Genomic DNA, 16325 nt, shown 5'->3' on the forward strand with positions numbered 1-16325 from the left:
ATACTATAACCCACCTCCCCTTGGCTCTCCTCAGGCTGAACGTCTGATCTGAGCTGTATACTGGACATTGTGTACTGGACATTGTATACTAGGCATATAGCCCTGTGTGTGTATTTCGGCCCATACTATAACCGCCTCTCCTTGGCTCTCAGGCTGCATGTCTGATCTGAGCTGTATACTGGGCATTGTATACTGGACATGTATACTGGGCATATAGCGCTGTGCAGCTTATTTCGGCCCATACTATAACCCACCTCCCCTTGGCTCTCCTCAGGCTGCACGTCTGATCTGAGCTGTGTAAGGCTCCTTGCTCTGTGCTGTGAATTCCTCCCCTGTCTGAGTCGGTAAACTCATTTCTCAGGGACTGGAGTGCTCCTATCTCCCAGCTCTCGTATACAGCCAGCGGCCTGGCTGCGTTGCATTGTTGTCAGCTCTGCGGGATCCCAGTGACAGGTCTGAATTGCAGGTCACACAGTGGGGAAACGCTCTGCATGTCATTTCAGCGGCTGTTCAATCAATATGCGGCTCCATTTACACATGTGTGGCCTCCCTGACACGCACACGTGTGCTGCATTCTCTCAGTGCTTGACTGCATTTCTCACATCAGGAGATTGTGTGCCTGACGCTCACTGTGGTGGAGCCTATGGTTTCTTAATGTACCTAGGCTTCCATTACTGAGCATCGCAGTGTATCCCATTATCCCTCCTGAGGCTCCGCGGTGCATGCAGCATCTCTGGGCAGCTGTAGAGGCAGCTGTACCAACACTGTCAGGAGATTTATTCTGATCTCTCAGCTTGGTGTGTAAATCATTACCTCAGATTGCTGCCACATAACAGGACCCAAATGTCTCTTGTTGTGAGGTGGAGATTCTGTGTGCCACCGTTTATATCTGAAAATGCCTATAAAGCCCTCGGTGGTAAGGTTATGCTGGAATATTGACGGCTTTCCTGGTGTTATTTGTTTACACCAAAATGTAATCTAAGTGTTGACTGACGCTTCCCCCAGAACCTGGGACTGCACCTGCCGCCACCTCAGAGCAATTGCTGCACCATGGTCCGGATGGGATGCAGTTACAACGCCGGCTGTCCGGTTACTGCGTTTAGGAGACAGACGCCGGATCCCGACAGCGGGTGAAATACCGACTGATGAAATCCCGCCCGGTATAGCCACTCGGTTGTTGGGTATACGGGGCAGGCCACCAACAGACTGGGAATAGAACCTGTGGCGAGGGGACTGGCTGACGGGATTCCAGCAGATGGGGTGCTACTGTCGGTATACTGACAGCCGACATCCCGTCTGCGGGAAATCATACCGGACCCGTCAGTATTCTCCCATGATTCTAACACGCAGTAAATGAAATTCCCTAGAAGATGGCCAAATCCACGAAACAGACAATAATCTGATAATAACCAGCGGGATCACTATGATATACTGACGGTTGGTATGCTGTGCGTCAGTGTTCCGACGATGGCATCCTGGCCGCCATTATGCCGGCAGCAGGGAGATCGCAGAGTCCCTTTGCGGGCTCGCTGTGCTTGCCACGTAGCGGACTCCGTGGTTCGGTGTGCTCCTGTTAGCCGGTATTGTCCGCGGTCGGGTTTCCAGCATCTGTATCCTGACTGCCGTGATCCCTACCGCGGGCAAACGAAGTGCATCCTGTACCAGCAAGGTGTGTGCCCTATCCTGGGAGCTACTCTCTGGTCCAGTGCACTGAGGACTCAGATCCACGCATACAGCAGACTTGGTAGAAGAAGCTGCTACCACTGGGCATGTGCAGCAGCTCTGTCCCTTACACTGCATGAAGTATCAGCAGCTATAGTAATCGTATTTACCGTAATTTGAGCCACTTGCCAGAAGGAGGGGTGTTTCTGGGCAAGCAGAACCCCCCCCCCCAAAAGCATAGTGCATATGTTTATAGTTTTTGTACATACATTTTCCCCATAGTATATCATATACCCCTATATACATATAGAACACCCATGTAACACCCAACCTCTGTACTGAGAAACATACTGTATGTGTTTAGTGTTCTTGAAAGATTGGCTTTAGCATATACATAAGTAGATAATTATAAATGTCTCCTCCAGTGCTGAAGTGGTTATAATCCGTATGTGTTATAAAACAGAAAAGTTAAGCAGAGGGTTAAAATATATAGGTTAAAAAAAACGTCTGTTCTACTATGGAAATACTGTAGGCAGTACATGCTCACTGCTTACCCTGTTCTTTCCCTCTTTATCAGAGTGCTGTGTTATGCAGGCAGCCACAGCAGTGATGCCATTTACAGTCCCTCCTCTGACATCCAGCTCGCTAAGGATAGAAATTGTGTTCCAATCTCAGAGGTGGGCAGGGAGTAGACAATAACACTGGAACATGCACTCGGACTGTTACATTCTGTATACAAGGGGATGATTTATGGTCCTGCAGGGTGCACTGAAAAAGGACAGAGTGCTTTTTCACATTTCAAAAATGGGCAGGGTGCTTTTTTACATTTCAAAAATGGGCAGGGTGCAGCACCCTGCTGAAACAGCCTAGAAGGAACACTAGTATCTTTAAGTGTGGTGGTGTTTTTATTTTTTGTTGTTTTTTTGTTGTTGTTTTTTTGTGGATCTGTAAAAATCCTCTTGGAAGCTTTGTGCTAGAATCACACCATAAATTATGCAGAATGGAAATCTATTATCCCTTGCCGGAGCGCCCACAGGCACGGAGATCAATAGAGCGTTGTTAGCACAGAAGCCTTTTCTGGCGTGACCGGCTGAGACAGATGAGATCTGTAACAGCTACTTGTTGCTGGGTTCAGCACTCATTCTGCAGTAAGTCTCCGGCCGCCGCTGGTATATCTGGATCTGGTTACCGTGTGTATTAATTGCTGCTCGTCTCTGTGCTCTGTCACGCTGTGCACCAATAACTGATCTACACATCATTAATCTTCATTTGTAAATTCGCAAACCTATCCTATATTGTTGTATTTGGCCGCCTGACATGTGACCTTTAACAATTGTCGTCGTCCCCCGATTAGGAAATTATAGTCTATCCCAGGCCTGGCCAACCTGTGGCTCTCCAGTTGTGAAACCACAAGTCCCTGCATGCCTTGCCACAGTTTTAGCATTCTCTAATAATAAAACTGGGGCAGGGCATGCTGGGATTTGTAGTGGTCTAGCCTTTTTTTTTTTTTTTTTTTTTTGGAATGCTGGCCAATCACCTATAGATTTATTTTATTTTAATCTAGCTAATTTCAGTAGCTTCAGGGTTATTGTTGTGGTATGTACAAGACGTGCAGCTTATACGTTGCGTTCCCTCAAACGATTACATACAAACACGCCTTAGATAATCATTGCCTCATCCGGTCAGACGCCATACAAGCCTCGCCAGCTTTTTAATGTACTTCTCTAATTAGTGTTCCAGCCCTCCTTATCTATTATCTGTTATTTATATGGCGCCACAGGGTTTCTGCAGCGCCTAACGAAGTATATGAACAAATGAGGAAAATAATAAAACGGCGACTTACAGTACAAGACCATACAGGACAAGTGTGTGGCGGTGGATGACAGAGGTGTGCTGAAGTGTTTATAAGCCATTCTCTTCAGTAAACCACTGTTAGTTTTTTAATCTACCACCGTTCCTGGGTGATTTGGAACCCTGCATCTTCACAAGAAGTACATGGTATATAAATATAGCTGCATCAGTGGACACGACACTGAAATGAGCATCATGGTGGCAGAATCTGAGGGTTAGCTGCTGTTGTAGGGAGTAGATGATAGTATACATAAGAGAAGGATAAGGACATGAGGGGAGAGGGCCCTGCTCGTGAGAGCTTACATTCTAAAGGGAAGGGGGCAGACAGGAGTGACACAGATGGGGTAGACTGTAATTTCCTACATCCCTTCAGCCCCTTTCCCAGCTCACCCTTCAACTGTTCCCCTTTCCCCTAGTATGTAAGCTCTCACAGGCAGGTCCCCTCTCCCTCTTGTTCTTCCCTTCAGCGTTTGACTGGTTGCCCATTTGTTGGGCGCAAGTTCACTGATTTTATCAAATTCTGACCCGCGACTCCTACCAGCTTCAGTGAGTTCCCCAGGCGGGATGTAGTTATGTGACCGGCGTGGAAATAGAGCCTGTGGTGAGCCCGCTGCATGGCGAGCGCCGCGAGCCAGCAAGGGCCTTTCTTGCTCTGGCCCACCCCCTCCCCCATCCCCCAGCAATAAGTGGGCTGGGATCCCGGTGTCGCCATGGTGACCTCTGGGATCCCGAATGCCACTCTCCTGATGCTAACCTGCCCAGCCTATGCCCCAGTTATCTGCCCTGCCCAGTGTGATATTAATGTTTGTGCTATAGTAAGGTTTTATGTATTATGCTTACGCTTTTATATCCAATAACTGTGTAATGTTTATGCTGACCATGTACGGCGCTCCACACACTTAGTGGCGCCTTATAAATAGAGGATATTAGAATATGTTGCCGTCCTCCTATATATGCATAGGCAGTTGGTGAATGGCTGTTGTGTAGCTATGTAACTTCATGCTATTTAGCGTTGTGGTGTGTTTTGTGTGGATGCTTTTGTGTGTGTGACCGATGAACGCGTTTCATTTGTATCCTGTCCTCATTGATCATGAATAGGAGGAGACGGCTTTAAATGCGGTTGAGCTTTCCAATCGTAATGACTATAAAAACGTTTTGTAATGGCGCCTCGTTATTCTCTCCCGGCAGGTGCTGTTAAAGATCATTAAGCATTATCAGGAGGAGGGCCACGGAAGCGAGGTGGTCCAGGGTGTCCTGCTAGGCCTGGTGGTGGACGATCGGCTGGAAATCACAAACTGCTTCCCGTTCCCGCAGCACACGGAGGAGGATGCAGAATTTGATGAAGGTAATGTGACGCTGATCTAGTCGTCCTTGTTTTGAGAACTGAACCTATTGGTTCTTTTATGAATCGCTAGTTCCTTGCCTTTACAATGTTGGTTCAGATTCCAGTTGTTCAGCTACAATTAAACGAGAAAATCGGCCTCGCTGCTGAAATGTCACGTTCGCCGTTCTCAGGCAATATTAAGAGATGAATGTATGACATCAGTGTCTCATTACTTACCTGCGCTGCTTTTGTCTGTATCGTTCAAAAAAAGGTTTCTCAGTCAAGACCATCAAGTGTGGGTCTAATTAATCCTAAATTCAATAATGCAGAACGTAGGGTCTGGGTATGGTGACCTGTATCATGTATTATACTGGAGGTTGGACAAATTACCTGACAAAAGATGTGTACCGACGTGTTCTCATACACCGAGCGCCTTTATGCCACATGGTGCAAGACGGTTGGCGCAACTGAGATATAGTCTGGCTTGTGTAGCATTGTCACTAAATATTGCATCTTGGTCGCATCGTAACGGCACACACAGCCGCACACTGTGTAGCAGAGTCGCCAAGTTGCAGCTTTTGTTGCAAAGGTATTGGTATCGGCCGCAGTCTCAGGTGCAGCATAACGGAACGTGGCGGGGGGAAATAACCACGACTGCTCGTATCTGAACCTTTTTTCAAGATTTGTAACTTAGTCGCACGCAGATGTACAAGTACCGCAACCCCAGCAGGCAGTGTAACGCTAGCGACTTTTAGCGGTGCGAATAAAACACAACTATTGAAGAAGAAAAGGACACTTGCTGCAGGTAAGTCTCATATTGCACCTGTAGGTACATGGAATGCCGCTGCCATCTCCCAGGCCTGTGTCTCTTCTCTAGCGTCAGAGAGATTTTCCGTATTCCGGCGAAAACACTTTTTCCTCCAACAATTTCCTGCACGCTAGGATTTGATTTATTTCTGAGCTTTAGAAATGAGTGTTGTACAGCAGAGAGGTCTTTATAGCGATTCCTTGCAGCAGCTCCCAGCGTTACAGGAGCCGGGAATAGCCTGGAGTTACATGCAGATGATGTCTGGGTCTGTCATTCTTCTATAGAGACGGTGTATCTTTTTACATTTATTCTGGAGCGAATACGCTGTACCGTTCTAGTAATGCCGCTGCTGGCAGTGTAATTTACCTGACAGCTCTCAGCGAACGCGGCATTTTACGGTTATTCGGGAAATCGCACGTGCAAGTCTATGTAAGTGTCTCACTCTGATTGATTGGGGCTCATCAGCGCATGGCGTGAGGTTCTGCTAAATTAAGAGATTAACCTCACTGAAACAAAATGAATTTTTTGGGACATTTGTAGTCTACCAGTAATGACAACCTATATCTAAGTAAGCTGGTGCATTAAAAAGGATTGTCACTTCTGGGAACACAGAATGACTGTACAAAGCAAAAACCTAGATTTGCATTACTTAGGGGGGGGGGGGGGGGGGGGGAATTCAGTTGGCCCCGTTATTTTAGCAGGTGCGAAAAACAGGGTAGCTGGGCTATTCAATTACAGCCCGTTTTTCTTGGTTCTTTTAGGGAAATTGATAACCATCCCAGCTGGGGGACTGCAGCACCTTTGAACTGAAGCGCCATCTATACATTTTTTTCTGTATATAGCCCGTTTTTCTTGCCCGTTAAATTAAGTTTTGGGCCTTTACACCTAGTGTAGGATCCGGGATAACTTCGCAGACCCACGTGTTAACGGGTGGCGCAAACCCAAAAACTGGCAATTTATCATGTATTCCTTTTGCTCAGACCCAAAAAGGTGTATACACGTGAAGTGCAGCCTGTGAGCTGTAAATTACTGCAGCTTATTGAATCCCCCCCCCCCCTTAGAGTGGAGCATGTATATCGGCGCACATGAACGATATCCCGTGGATTTAGTCAATGATAGTAAACTGTTGCTCTCCGTAGGAACTCATTTATTATTATCCTTTTATATAGTGCTGGCATATATCTTTGCGCTTCAGTTGGGATCAGCGTAATAAAACTGTGAGGCTTTTTGCGGTAAAACGTCAGAATAATTGCCGCTTTCTGAAGTCTTACCGCATTAGCCTAATTCCACATATATATGATAATTGTCCTCGGCAGATCTCATCTGAGGCCCCATATGGGGTTGTGATGTGGCCACATGCATCAAGGGGGGTGATTCCGAGTTGTTCGCTCGCTAGCTGCTTTTAGCGGGTGTGGTTCGTTTTATCGACAGTGTCTAGGTCGACAATGTTTAGGTCGACCACTATAGGTCGACAGTCACTAAGTCGACATGGATGGAAGGTCGACAGGGTTTCTAGGTCGACATGTGCTAGGTCGACGGGTCTAAAGGTCGACATGAGGATTTTTTTTTTGTGTGTGTTTTCTTCGTAGAGTGACCGGGATCCCAAATTAGTGCACCGCGTCCCCTCGCATGGCTCGCTTCGCTCGCCATGCTTCGGGCATGGTGCCTTTGCACCGCTACCGCTTCGCTCGGCACACTTTAACGTTCCAATCGTAGTCCACGTGGATCGTTAAGTATGAAAAAAAAATAAAAAAAATGTGAAAAACTCATGTCGACCTTTAGACCTGTCGACCTAGCACATGTCGACCTAGAAACCCTGTCGACCTTCCATCCACGTCGACCTATAGTGGTCGACCTAAACATTGTCGACCTAGACACTGTCGATCTTCAGACCGGATCCCGCTTTTAGCAGCATTGCACACGCTAGGCCGCCGCCCTCTGGGAGTGTATCTTAGCTTAGCAGAAGTGCAAACGAAAGATTAGCAGAATTGCGAATAGAAATTTCTTAGCAGTTTCTGAGTAGCTCCAGACTTACTCAGCCATTGCGACCAGCTCAGTCCTTTTCGTTCCTGGTTTGACGTCACAAACATACCCAGTGTTTGCCCAACCACTCCCCCGTTTCTCCAGCCACTCCTGCGTTTTGCAACTGGAACGCCTGCGTTTTTCCGCACACTCCCATAAAACGGCCAGTTTCCGCCCAGAAACACCCACTTCCTGTCAATCACACTACGATCAGCACAGCGATGAAAAAGCTTTGTTATGCCGTGAGTAAAATACCTAACTTTTGTGTAAAATAACTAAGCGCATGCGCTCTGCGAACATTGCGCATGCGCAGTTAGCGGATAATCGAAGTATAGCGAAAATCGGCAATGAGCGAACAACTCGGAATGACCCCCAAGGTACGTAAAGCGTTATGTTCTGAAGTATGTGGCGGCTACCTAACGCCATCATTAGATGGTGTTAGCCATTGAGGGACGACTGTAGCCAATACGTTACAAAGTGTCCTGGAGAGGGATCTCTCCTCGATAATTTCCTCTAGTGTATGTGCCGCCTTGTGGCCGCGCATGTACATTACATCACTTGGGTCATAAACGTAGAAGTGATGACATCGCCGGGAGAGCTGGTATCAGTAAGCGGATGATAATGCGTTCTGGCGGATGTTCCAGCAGGTATTTAGGTGTCCATCAATGATCGCATTATAAATCATTAATGAGTCTCGCCCACAGAGCGGTAAGAGTCGCCCTGCTCGCAAAGTTTGCAATCTATAGTGTCTGCACACAAAGTTAGAGCTGGTGGTGTTATTCTTGGGTGATAATGATGCAGCCAAGGAGACGACGATAAAAAGAAGAGTTGGGAAGAGGAAATAGAAAACCGCTTGGGATTTGAGAAGAGTAAATCAATTTGCCTGGAGTATACTGCAGTACACGCTGTGCGGGGAGATGTGACAGGATGATAAACAGCCTTTTCTCCCACCGCAAACAGCCTCTTTCTGATGAATGCTTTACACATTTTAAGTGGTTTACGGTTTTGCAGCGCTGACTTTATCTAGAGGGCATTGGGGATACGAGTGACCTGAGCGGTCCCGGAAGTGTATTAGGTGGCGTGCAGGCCTGTGCTCTGCGTGTACGACGGTGGAAGGCGAGGGATTTCCAGCGTGTAGCGATTGCAGTTGTCTCATTGCAGGTTCTGCGTAATTGTAAGAGAGACTTTGACATCTTGGGGTTTATTATGCTAAGCTTCCCAGTGTGTTGAATCCCTAAATTTTAAAAGGGCAATGCTTTTTAATAAAAAAAACACCCAGATTTTTGCTTTTTTAAACATTGCCCTTTTACGTTTCCGTTTTAAACATACCGGGAAGCGACAGCGTTTACAGGGAAAAATGTCCTACATTTGTGCAAGTTATAAGAGTACATGTCTCAAATTCTGGTTTCCACCTTTCCAAATGATTAAGAGGAAAGAGGGGAAACGCCTTCTAAGCAATTTCTATTTTAGTCGTTTGGACCCCATTGCCCCTTGGGAAGACCCGGTCACTACCATTGGGAAAAAGGCTCCTTTGTCCTTGCGTCGACTTCTGTGAACAGTTAAAACTCAAGCCACGCTGTTGCTGATTGGACAGAACCAGGGCTACCTCTAAGGCTGAAACATGGATTGCCACCCACCCTGCGGGCCGATTGATCCAGCAATTTGGTAAGTGTTCTGCGCAAACTAATTGCGCATACACTCTTAAGGTGGGTACACACTAGTAGATATATCTGCAGATCAATTGATCTATATATCTATGGACGGATCGGGCAGTGTGCTGTGCATACACACTGCCCGATCCATCGGAGACTGACGTCATGAACTGGGCGGGCGTGTACACACGCCCGCCCTGTTCAGCTGTCAATCACCGCTGGCCGCCGCAGCATGTGTACGGGCGGTCGGCCGACCGCCCCGTACACACACAGCGATGCGCCAATATATCTGTAGATATATTGGCCGTCGGCTGTGCTGCGCAGCCGACGCGATACGTCTGTGAACGACTGAGTTCACAGACGTATCGGCCATACACACTGGCAGACGGTCCTGCGATATATCGACCAGTGTGTACGGGCCTTTACCAATCTGCTGGCCACAGAACCGGCAGTGACATCATTGACTGCTGGCTGTGCGTACACACAGGGCCAGATTCATGTTTGTATGGTGTTGCGTAGCGGCAAGGAAGCAGCCTTGCATCGCGTCTGTGAACGCAGCCTTATATCACCATCGGTCGCGGTTCACGATGGCTTCAGGCACTGGCCAGCCTGCCTAAGCTGAAGCTTATTCGGGTTGACCGGTGGAACTGGATAGCAGTGTCCAGGAAGTCTGACAACGCATACCTTGGACCCGTCACGCCTTCATAACGACACGCCCCCCGTTTTGGAGGAACGGTGCCAGGCTCCGCCCCCGGTACCACGTTTGACAAGCTGCGGCTGCCGTGGCTGAGAGCAATAGGGTCTTGCTACTGTGCAGACCCCCAAACATTGTATTTGTACGCAAACCATCGGGTTTGTCTCTGAACGACGTCATGGACATATCGGCTGTATACACGAGCCGATGTAGTTAGCGATATATCGATCATCGGCTGTACGAGCAATATATGGCATAGACAGACCCTTTCTGAGGATGGGTAAAAATCTCATTTTGACTCTTGTACTGTAATTGTATTGGTAATTCATGCTTGCTCTAGAGTCCTTGCTCTGTGGTTATTGATCTATTCTGTAATTATTCACAAGTATTTTTCCGATCGGCAGGGCGTGATGTGGCGCTCATCGCGTCCAATGGCCATCGTAAGTTTTCTCTGGCACCACACAGAGGAGCGATGTCGGGCTGTCATACATCTGCGTAACCAAGCGTCATGGCGGCACATCGGCAGCCATTTAAATTCCTCCCTCCTTGTTTATCTCGTCCTGTTAGTGAGCGTGTTCGGGGGCGCTCTGCATGCTGACGATGAGCTGTGTTCTATCGCGGGGGCTTCCAGCAAATCTGCTTAATGACCTTTTAGGTGGCGGAGGATACTCTCTCATGTTGTCCTGTGCACCCCCCCCCCCCCCCCCCCACACACACACACACACTCACACTCACACACACACACACACTCACCCTATTGTTCATTGCAACCCGACATAGCGGGTTCTTTGTGCTTTTCCTGTACGTCGGCGCGCCACACTTTTAGAGCAGATTAAATGTTAAGGCTTTTCCTTTTTATGAGAGCGTCACCCTCTGCCTTTCTCTCTGCACTCTGATCTCAGTCTGTTGACTCATTTGTTTTAATACGTTTTTGGCATCAGATTTACAGAGACAGAATCTCATCGGTTCACCCTTCAGCGTCTGGTACACGCGGACCTGCAGTGTATGTCGGATACAAGTGCATCCTACATTTGATGGAAGATAAAGCTGCTTGTGTTCGCTTTTTATATTTTGCATCCTTGCTTTCCAAGCCGAGGAAGCTTTGGGACGACTATAATTTGGTGCTTTTAACGTTCGTATGCTGTACCCGACCGGCCACTGGAGGGCACTGTGGTCAAACATTTGCAGATGTGTAGCCGGCTGTATCTTAAAGTTGTACGTGAAGGTGGGGGGTAGAGCGGGGGGTTCTGAACCTTTTTGTAATGTCAGCTTTACTGCTTTCTCTAATAGCTCTCCCAATAATCCAGCAAAGCATTGAAATAAGTGACTCCCATATTAACCCTCCTTAGTCTTTGTTTATATTCAGTGCATGGCTCCAAGTAAGCATTCTCTTTCATAGCGAGGAAGGGGGGGGGGGGGGCAAGGGAAGGGAATCTCTGGGGTCAGAATAATCTGCGTTTCAATCATAGTGCGAGACCTCTGCTATAACGGGCTGATGGCCTTGCCTAGTCAAGCACACCGCACCATTCCATAAATGATTCTGTTACCCCCCCCCCCATTCCATCCCATAGTCTTCTACATATCTCTGAGTGTTCTGCAAAATTGATGAACCCCTTGCTGCTTTAAAATGCTGATTAAATTCAATATTTACTATGATACACACTCCGTATAGAGGGCTATTGTCTTTAAGCTACTGTACAGTCAGATCTATGATATCCTACTGTGTCTTTTTCTCAAGTGCAAGTATCCTTCCTTATAGACAAGCCATGCCCAGTATTGATGATTTACAATGTATCAGGGGTTATTTGCTCACTGAAAACCTATTTTATTGCAGTCTATATTTTTGTGCAACTAGTTTACAGCCTTTATTTAATGGCTCGTCAGTACCCGTCTGATTTCCAGGACTGTTCAGTCATTGATCCGGTGGGTGAGAGCACTATTTACCGGGCACACGAGCAGAAGCTGGGCGCGTGCTGTACCAGGCGGCCCGGATGCACGTATTTACACGGTGTAGGCTGGCTGTCGTCTTTGAAGCACAGAGGATTATCTGATGTGCTGACAATATGTTCTCAGCGGGGGGTTTTTCCCTCTCTGCTCAGTCATCATAAGCCGGTTTGTGTCGCTGCATACATCTCGTCTTCCGAATCCTGCACAGAGCCTTCCACCTGCGTCTGAGTGTGTGCGTGCATTAGCTCTAAAGCACTGCAAGGTTTTTATGGAGTCAGTAGCACACTGCAAAAATGCACACGCGGAACTTTGATGTCGCTGCTTTTAAGAAAGAATGTGTAATAAAAATAAATATATATACTTTCAGCGCAGGATGATATTACGCATCTCCCTTTGCGTCATAGTAAAATAATTTGCAGACTCCCTCGCTGTCCTTTTTGCCGCACTCCGCCCTGTTAGCGACCCCAGGGAGCCAGGATCAGAAATCCGCCATCATCACTGACTGTGCAGCCTCTAGGATGGTATATGAGGCCTATACACAGGATGAAAGTGACAATGGTGAGCCCGTGTATGTACAGATGTGTCCTCAAACATCTAGCCTCAATACTCCTTGCAGCAGGCGATGGCTGACAAATCCGTTAGCGTCTGGCGTCCTTTTTTGGCCAAAAATGCACCTTAGTGCATCACATTGCGTCTAACAGACTCTGCTGATTAATTTGATATGAGACACTTGTGCTTCATGTACAGACTCAGCCACACACAGCAGAACTTGGCATGGAAATAAAGCCACACCCCTTGCAAGGTAGCACTTCGTATGCAGACTCAGACTCTGTCGCACTTTTAAATCAATCGGCAGAGTCTCCTGGTGCGTCCTAGTCACATCACGTTGCGTCTAAGATACATTTTAGGCAAATAAAGACGTCCAGCGCTAACGGGATTGGTGTTCTAAGAGCGATGGTTTGTCGCAGCTGCAGCAAAAATGGATGAGCACACACCTGTATCTGAGAAGCGGCTGCACATATAACATTCTAAAGTGCAAAGTTTACAGAGCATTAATTGCGTTGCATGCACTGCGCAAATTAATCGCACAACATTTCTCACCCCATTAAGTTCCCCAGTCATGGATTTTAGACTAGGAATACATTTACGAAGTGGCGTTTTTAAAAGACTGTCTATGGCCACGTGCAGAATACTGCAGAAGTGGAAGTTGTGTTGGGACGTCAGCGCTTTTCTCGTAATCTAAATCTAGGTGTGCACAGGCATTCTGCATCGGAGATGTTCTATATTAGAGACATGTAGTACAAGTCGCTGACATTTTATACTGTAGCTGTAGAGATGCCAGCAGCGTGGGTTAAATCATTCCTCCCACCTGCGGTCGTCACTGACGTCTGGCTAAGTTTTTATTTTCTTTCAACGCGGTTTCATTTCTGATTTGACCTGTCCGGTATTGAGCAGCTTTAAATCAGAGCCTGAACCTTTCTGACTCTTGCTACAGAGCGGCCATCCGAAAAAAATCTCAGGCTTCTGCTTTTTCCACTCTACACGCTGCGATGAGACCACACCTCACGATGCAAGTTGCAGGCGAGCCCAGTCTCTCCCGGCCACCAACAATAAAAGAAGAGCCATTGGCCGTCAACAGCGTGTTACGTGATTTATTAAGTGAGGCTAAAAGACTGTCCTTTCTGTGCTAACGTTACCAAAAACTGATGCGGATTAGGGCAGATGAATGTCATTTTTTTTTCAGGTCTTTCCAGCCACATGTTTTAATACCAGACTGAGCAGAAGCCAGGAGTTGTCTCTTTGCTTTAACATATTGGGGGTCAGTCCGAGTCGATCGCTCGCTAGCAGTTTTTAGCAGCCGTGCAAACGCTATGCCGCCGCCCACTGGGAGTGTATTTTCGCTTAGCAGAAGTGCGAACGAAAGAATCGCAGCGCTGCTACAAAATAATTTTGTGCAGTTTCAGAGTAGCTTCAGACCTACTCGGCGCTTGCGATCACTTCAGACTGTACAGTTCCTGCATGAACACGCCTTGCGTTCGCCCAGCCACGCCTGCGTTTTTCCTGGCACGCCTGCGTTTTTCCGAACACTCCCTGAAAATGGTCAGTTGACACCCAGAAACGCCCACTTCATGTCAATCACTCTGCGGCCAGCAGTGCGACTGAAATGCTTCGCTAGACCTTGTGTGAAAATACATCGGCCGTTGTGAAAGTACGTTGCGCGTGCGCACTGCGCCGCATACGTATGTGCAGAAGTGACGTTTTTTTCCTTAATCGCAGCACAGCGAACATTTTCAGCTAGCGATCAACTCGGAATGACCCCCACTGTCTCTGCTAATCCGTGGCTTCATCGTCCTTTCCTCTACTGTTACTGCTGAGCCTGTCCCAGTCGCCTCTTGCATGCAGAGCCAGATCTGCGTGTTTGCATGTATGCATACATATATGCATGCCTACATACATATATGCATGCCTACATACATACATACATACACGCACGCTTGGAATATAAGACCAGCACATGCCTTTCCCACACTGTTATACCATTCTCCTCTACATGAAATGTCTATTAGTGCTCCTCGTAGTGGCTGCATTCTCCCCCACCCCCCCTTTCTGTAACTGGATCAGTCATACATGTAATTGTGTAAGCAGCATGTACTCCCATCTGAGAGTCATAGCTACACTACTCTGGTCATTCCTGTACATACAGTACAGCCGTGTTCCTGCGCGCTGATCTCGTGTTTCGGGTGTCTTGTAGACGTGTTTGTGCTAATGGCCCTTTCTGCATGCGTGCTCACACCCTGTACTTCCAGCTCCGCTTACACTGGAGAGCATGCAAATGAGAGCCTCGGATACCCAGATTTGGAAAGGAGAAGCTTGGTTGGCGCCCAGCCCGTTGCCACTTGAACACTGAAGATTTCCCTCTATCTGTTACTGGCAGACGTTCAGAGCCAATTTGTTACTTACAACGCTGATACTTCCTATAATTTAATGGATGGCCAGAACAGGCCTCTGAGACACGCACTCTAAGCAAGGAGCACAGATCGTCCCAGCCGCTAGACTGATCTGATGATAGACAGTTGGGCCGCTGTAGTGTATGAGACAGAGGTGGTGTCGCCCCGTGCAGGTTTGCACTGCAGTACCATTTGCTGCTCTCCTCCACCTGCGTGCACTCTGCTTGCTGCGCAGTAAGCTTCTCTGTGCATATGAGATATTTTTGTAGAGTGTTCTTTAATTATTAAAGCCCCCACCACAATGGGCGCTATTATGTATTTAGAGCTGCAAAGTAAAGCAAACTCGCTGAGCCGTGGAACAATTAATAGCACCAGGCACTACACCATTAGTCGGTGGGGGAGTTCTTACATGGCTGAGCGCTCTCACTTTATTGCATCTGCAGTAAAAGGTGCCGGTCTGCTTCTCTAATTGCAGGAGGGATAAAAAAACGAAGTTGAACAATTGCTGCAAAGGTTCAGTGATCGATCGATATACCTGTATATATCACACAGGCCCTGCTTAGCTCGGGAGCCCAGCTTCTCATGCATAGCTTTATTCCCGTGTACTTCTGATCCTTGCACGTAGAAACGGAAGAGGGTTGCTTAGATATAACTGATAGGCACAATCATTGAGAGCCCCTAATTACTAGTAGCAGAGAAAGATTCTAATTACACGTGCATCAGTCATCTCTTTGCATGCAACGTAGAATGTTCGTCATTTCCATACTCTGGGAGTACGTGCGTTCCTTAGAAAGAGAACATCTCCTCCTAGGTTAACATCTCTTGAAGAGTAACTGACGTATAATTATATCATCTCTGGTTTAGATGAGTTATCTTAATTCTTAGGAGTAACTTAAAGAAGTGCTGCGACTTGCACTTTTATATGCAACAGCCAAGCACGGTATATACACACATACATTTGATGCAGTGTCTTTTTAGCCGTCCCCTGTTAGCTCCCAGTCGCCAGCCAGGAACGCTCCTTACGTTTCTGTTACCGTGCGTCCAAATGGAATTTGACGGCAGATGATAACCACTTGGCCCATCTAGTTGCTCCTTAAATCTGTACTGTGGCTCAGTACTTACAAAATTAAAACACCGGTGTGGAAATAAATAAATTGATTGCTCGCGTGATTATTGGCGTAACGTGACTCACTCAGGCCGTCTGCCTCCATCCTTGTAGTACCGGAGTGTAAAGAAGCCAGGTGCTTGCGGTATGAAATGACGTACATGGTTCATAGAGAAAAACGTTTGAAAATGATTTATACTACTTAATGACGGAGCAGATGTGGCTGTGAGTGTGTGTATAGCTGCGTGATTGATTCTTCTCATAGGCTGGGGCCACACATAGCGGCCAACGGGACCCACTTGGCCGCAAGGG

At 47.4% G+C, this 16325-nt stretch overlaps 1 protein-coding gene across 1 annotated transcript in view; it reads left to right on the forward strand.

Annotated features, from left to right (window-relative positions):
• The window catches only part of EIF3H (eukaryotic translation initiation factor 3 subunit H), a 178783-nt gene that overhangs the window by 50129 nt on the left and 112329 nt on the right, over window positions 1-16325 (forward strand). The window contains exon 2 of the mRNA XM_063924482.1: window positions 4702-4858. Coding sequence (XP_063780552.1) covers window positions 4702-4858 — 157 coding nt within the window. The remainder of the gene's footprint in view (window positions 1-4701; window positions 4859-16325) is intronic.

Source organism: Pseudophryne corroboree, chromosome 5, assembly GCF_028390025.1.
Source record: "Pseudophryne corroboree isolate aPseCor3 chromosome 5, aPseCor3.hap2, whole genome shotgun sequence".
Taxonomy (NCBI): Eukaryota; Metazoa; Chordata; class Amphibia; order Anura; family Myobatrachidae; genus Pseudophryne; species Pseudophryne corroboree.